This window comes from Macrosteles quadrilineatus, unplaced genomic scaffold, assembly GCF_028750875.1.
Source record: "Macrosteles quadrilineatus isolate MER2022 unplaced genomic scaffold, UCM_ALF_1.0 Scaffold_1__1_contigs__length_201487025, whole genome shotgun sequence".
Lineage (NCBI taxonomy): Eukaryota > Metazoa > Arthropoda > Insecta > Hemiptera > Cicadellidae > Macrosteles > Macrosteles quadrilineatus.
This window is the reverse complement of record NW_026542594.1, coordinates 160583170-160589169: the sequence shown is the minus strand read 5'-3', so window position 1 is coordinate 160589169 and position 6000 is coordinate 160583170. Positions and strand designations below refer to the sequence as shown.

General features: G+C 35.3%; 1 protein-coding gene across 4 annotated transcripts in view; it reads right to left on the bottom strand.

The window, feature by feature from the left end:
* Window positions 1–413: 413 nt before the first annotated feature.
* The window catches only part of LOC128988530 (kinesin-like protein Klp61F), a 28561-nt gene continuing 22974 nt past the window's right edge, over window positions 414–6000 (bottom strand). For all 4 annotated transcript variants that reach the window (XM_054409913.1, XM_054409916.1, XM_054409926.1 and 1 more), the window contains 5 exons: window positions 5242–5421; window positions 2973–3183; window positions 2049–2245; window positions 1639–1797; window positions 414–756 (listed from right to left, as the gene is read on the bottom strand). In XM_054409913.1, the coding sequence (XP_054265888.1) occupies window positions 643–756; window positions 1639–1797; window positions 2049–2245; window positions 2973–3183; window positions 5242–5421 (861 nt within the window). In that variant the 3' untranslated portion in view covers window positions 414–642. The remainder of the gene's footprint in view (window positions 757–1638; window positions 1798–2048; window positions 2246–2972; window positions 3184–5241; window positions 5422–6000) is intronic.

The window sequence follows — 6000 nt, the reverse complement described above, 5'->3', positions numbered from 1 at the left end:
AGTAGAGTGGTAGTTTAATTTCAACCTAACTATAAAGTAACCTATGAACTGGTAAATTCAAAAACAAGATACAAAATGCACTTAGTAATATTGCAAATCACTTGAAGTTTAATTTGGTGTAGTAAAACGTTCAGTTAACCTTGTTAAATAGAAGTAGGTAATTTTTACATTTAGAGTATTATGTATCCATCTTTGCTACACATATATCACTGAGATGGTACATTTAGGTTAACTTCTAAACTTTCTTTAATCGCAAGTGTTAACAACACTTATAATCCTTTGGAAGCAGAGTAATAAATTATGAAATGGGAAAGAATAAAAAATAAGCTGTCTGAGTAATCGAGTGGCTATATAGTGCTTGCCTTCAAATCAGGCCCCTTACACAAAAAGGTAAAAAAGAGTAGAAACACAAATAAATAAAATAATGAATGTTTATTAGGATAAAAAAGTAAAATCACAGTATTTACAAAACATCAGAGAGCATTAAAAAAGTGTAGAGTAATAAATATACAAATAGGCTACATTAACCACATTTCACAAGCAAGAGATAAAACTACATTGATACATTTTTTTTTTAATAATAATATTTTTTCAAACTTAATATCTATTAACTATTATTATATAAGGTTTTGTACAGATTTTTCAGGCAAAATTTTGTGCAGGTCCCAGGATATTCTTCTTCTTTGGAATGGCAAGGTCCGGTATTTTGGATTTGGTTGGTCTCCTTGCACTCCTAGTTCTCATGTTTTCTTTATTCTGTAAACACAAATAACATGTTAGTTGTGACAGATTACACAGACAGGCTTACACACAACTACTTTGGGTATAACTCAGAAAACAAACTCATCACTTGCTTACAAAACCCGACTTTTTCGTTGTTTTTTAGTATGGCGTTTATTGAAGGTTGTAAAATATCGTTTTTGTTGATGAAGTTTGTTTGTTTGGTCATTGTTTCGTTGTTTTATAATGCATTTTTAACACTAAACGAATTAAAGGTGCTCAGAGATGTACTGCACTACCGACTGACTACCACGACTCAAATGTCAGCGACCCAATGTCACAGAAATCGGTAACAACTGTTAGCATTATCTGGCCTCTCTTATACCTGTACTTGATGTCCCAATATCGAAAACCCTTAAAATTGTCGTACCTGGATCCACTTCAACCCCCCCCCCCAAACCAGGCCCTTTCCGCCACCACTACACACAAAACTAACCCCCTGAATCGAGTACACTGACCTACTTAAAGTCACAGCCTTCTGTAGATCAGCACAAGAGACATTTCCTATGCCAAAATTCACCGCCGGTGCAATTAGTGAGTGAAAAGCACCAAAATGGGTTAGGGAGTGTAGAAACTGCTGTGAAAACCTTTTTCTTTGTGGTCTTCTGTGAGATGTCTGGGTACCCAAAAAAACACAATCCCTTGACATTTGATGGAAATATTCCACTCTTTAACCCATTACTGCACTTTACCTTCTATCATTTGCATTAGGACCATAAACTATCTAGTCATATGCCGCTGAATGTCTGAAGGCCTTATTTAAACAGCCACTACTTAAAAAAATGTATTTATTTATGAATGAAGAATTTTCATACGTACAGCATATTTGTTTAAGCAGTTTTTAAACTATGTACTTACATCGACGGGTGAAGGAACGACAAACTTGTCGTCTGTTACATTCAAGTCTGGCATGGAGGTAGACCTGCGGCCCAGTCCTGAGCCAGCCCTCGGCGTGGAGTGGGTGGAGGAATCGGTGCGTCTGTCTCCAGTAGATCCAATACTGCCAGTGGATTTTTCCTAGAGAAAATCAATCGAAACGGTTAGTTTGCACTACAAATTAAGACGACACAAGGAAGATTACGATGGAGTTTGTAATTGAAGACAATCTTTCTCTGTGATTGACAAAGTGGTCTGTGGTCACTGACCAAGAAAAGTCTGAAATTTGAGAGTATATTTGTGAGTCACAGTACCTCAAAAGACTAACCAACAGTGCGGGTAAGCCTGTTCCTACTATAAAAAAATTTAAAAAATACAGTGTGATAACTTACAGTTGTAACTGGAATGTCTCCATTGAAAAACGGGTCTGCAGGCAAATACTCCTTAAAGTTCAGGTTTTCATTGGGTACAGATTCAGCTTCTGGGTACTTCTCTCTCAGTTTCCTCACCAACTCCATCCTCGGTGCAGTGGCGACAAACTTCCTCGGATACTGGAGTTGGTCCTTGCTGATCCTCTGAGGAGTCGATCCTGAAACACATGTGAAAACTGTGTTTGAAAACATCCCTGTTGTGTATTTCGTCAAGCATTCACAGTAGAAACTTGATTACAAGCCTATCATGGGGATTACCAAATATGACTTGGTTATCAAGGTCTTGTTAACGAGGTTCCACATTTAAGTGGTCAACCAAAAATGATTTTACTCAACAAAGTACTAATGTTCATTTAACTTACATCATTAGATAAGATCTTATGGTATCGTATCAAAATGTAACAGAATATTTATTTATTCATCTCGGCATTACAGTAAATACATGCAGTTTCAACAAATCAGGTTCCTGTGTCAACAGTGACCAGTGGTAACGAATCAGTGTTTCTCCACAACAATAAAATTCTTAAAACATCTTCTGATGGAGATGGATGTATATTAGGGAAGTATATCATCCAAAATGTGAAGCTGAAGAAAATGATAAATGATTCTATCAGTACGGACAAATTAAACAAATTTGTCAAATATTCAATTATTAAACACATATAGTAATATTTGAAGAAAGGTTATAGTGCGAAGTAAGTAAAGATAACAATTCATTCTATTCAATTTAAAAAAGTAGTTACACGAAGCAGAACTGGAACAAAACGACGAGCGATTTCTATTCTTTGATGACTTTTGTAACATAACTTCATAGAAGGAAATAAAATAATAATGCTTGAACAGAAAATTATTACAGAAATGTGTACATGAAATAGGGATACAAACCTTGAGGAACATATTGTTTATAGCTGATCGATTTTAAATTCTCCTCCAACGCCTGAACCACTTGAGAAAGCTCAGGTTTTTCATTCATATTCTGCAGTTTAGTTCGAGCCACGTTATTCTGTTCCCTTAGCGTTTTTTCAAAACGTGTTTCATTCTCAATAAGTTTATCTGTGATTTGTTCAACTAAATTCTCAACTTTACTTTCAGACGCCTGCAAAAAATTCAATACTTAAGTATAAAAAACACATCTTGATTTCACTACCATACAAATTGTTGATATACTAAACGAGTAAATAAATACAGTAAATTAATGGTAAGTGATAAGAAAATTCTGGAAAGAATAGGCAGAAACATTAAATAAAGCAGTATAGTACGCTCTAATTTATACAGATTTCGCTTTCAACCCAAACAACCATTAGATAGAAGCTAGCTGTTACCCACGGGCTTCATCCCCGTTTGACTTCATAAGTATTAATAAAACTATTGATTGGTTAAGTTAAGGGGATTTGCCACTGAAAATAGGTAAAAATCATGAAAAATGGTAAAAATATTTTTTTACATTTCTTTGTACATTGGACCCTATTGCATCCAAAAAGTATGATATAATCCATGTATGAATGTTATTATATGTTATAACCAAGGGGTTTCGCTCTTTACGATAGCTACAAGATCATAGGACACCTTCTCATTCAAACGCGGTTTTCCGCAACATTGAAATTTCACATTTTTCAATACAAAATTTTATATATCTTGAGAGCCACTAAAGGTACATTGTTGAAATTTTTACTACTTATTCTAGACAATATTAGGAAAATATTTAGGTAGAATTAGGTATCTAAGTTAATTAGGTACTGAACAATAACGTTTTTTTTTTCAAACTAATTCTTTTTTCTGAAGAAAAATTATATTTAATGTGTCACAGCAAAAAAAGTATGTGAGATATTACTATGAATCTACCTAAATATTACGTTTAGATAACTGTCTTTAAAAAAACACCAAATTTATCAAAATCCATAAAGAACTCTCTTCAGAATATCGATTTATAAAACCCCTAACAAATTGATCGAAAAACCTCTATTTTTTTTTTTACCACCTATAATTTATATTTAGAAGTAGCCTAAACCAAAATTTTTCCATTTTTTGTTAAACAGTACCCTAGTAGAAAAAAAAATAGTTTCACGACTTTCCTCATTAAATAAAAAAATTCACCCTTTTCAGTGGCGAATCCCCTTAAGCTGAAATAAACATAACAGAATACAGTACAAACAAATAATCACCCTTTTAGAAAGGAATTACGATCTTAACACTAATCCTGAAACCCTACCCAGACTGACGCTAACCGAAACATCCGGTCTGTGAGACCCCATTTGAAAATAATGGACCCCGCTTAGAAACACAAACCGAAACACTGGGCCTGTGAGACCCTGCTTTAAATAAAATACACTAACACTGGGCTTCTGAGACGGGCATGTTATGAACAGACAACCTGTCAAGGTGTCGGCACCCACACAACATGATGAACAAACAATATATCAACAGGTAGGGAAGGAAAAGGGGTTGGGGGAATGGAATCCTCCAAGTAAACAGTGTTGCCAACATACGTTTGTGAAAATTCCCATGGGGTTGTGAGACCGGGGTTTGCACAAGGTTTCTCGTCATGACAAACATTTTAAGTGTTTATGGGGGTGTGACTTTTAGTTTCCTAAAAGGTTCATGGGTACTTTGGGATTTATATATGGATTTGTAAAATTTAAATAAAGCTAAACTTTTTTTGAATTTGTGATGATAGGCTTACCAGAATGGGAAAGAGTACAAACTGGAACAAGACACACATAACTTAAAAAAAAAAAACTTTAAACAAAATAAAAATATTTTACAGGCAACAATTCTAATTAAGGAAGATAAGCCTGCTATCCACACAAAAATCCCAAAAACCTATTACTAAGTTTTGTTGCACAGTTTTTAAGTCCAATTCTTTACATACCTAAGCTTTTTTATATAAAACTGAATTTAAAATATACAAGGGATACCTACAGTCCTGGAATAGTGCTCACTTAGGACTTTTTTATTAATGAATATAGATATAATTTTCTCATTTAGAAAACATAGGCCTATATGCTCTATTTCATATCCTTAACTTGAATATAAATACAGTTTTACGACACTTATTGTTTCAGTAGACAATTCTTATACTTCTATTCTTTCATGCGTTACCTAAACCTAAATAAAATTCATAGTACAAAATAACATGATACAAAAGTAAACTTACCACAACAGTTTGAGACACTTGTTCTGTAAATACGCTAACACTGTTTTCCAGTCGTGAGAGGTTTTGTTGTTGTTTTCCACATAGTACTTGTACTTGCTCTATGTTCTGCTTGACTCCATTCTCAATATGTTCAACATGTGTGTTTACTTCATTCACTAAACTATCAACATTTTCTTTGATCTGTAACAAATTAACAAATGAGTTTTTTGTTAGTTTAAAAAAATAATAGGTTCTGCAGCCCTGTAAGTCTTATGATAGTACCAACCCCTATATTTGCTTAACCCTTCCCGGACGGGTGACGGATATATCCGCCTAAGTCTTTGATGGTAAAGGACGGGTGACGGATATATCCGCTTATGGTTTTTGATGTTCCGGACGGGAAGCTGATATATCCGCCTTCTCTTCAGACAGACTGGCAAGTGCTTGAGCATTAACCAGATGTTTTGCGGTACCAAGGCACCACTTTCCTGCCCTCTCCATGGCTGCGCTCTCTCCCACACTCCCCCCTCTCTCCCGCGCCTACCCTCTCCCGCGCCTACCCTCTCCCGCACCTCCCCCTCTCCAACGCTCCCCCCTCGACGTTTTGCGCTCAACACTACGTTGTCGTTATTTATTGTTTACATGTTGTTCTTTATTTGTTGCCTAACGTTGTCATGGTCATATCTTCAAAGACGGGTGGCGGATATATCCGCTGCTTTTCTACTCATCCGCAGCAGTAGCGGATATATCCGTATAGTTAAAACCGAGTAAAAAATTATT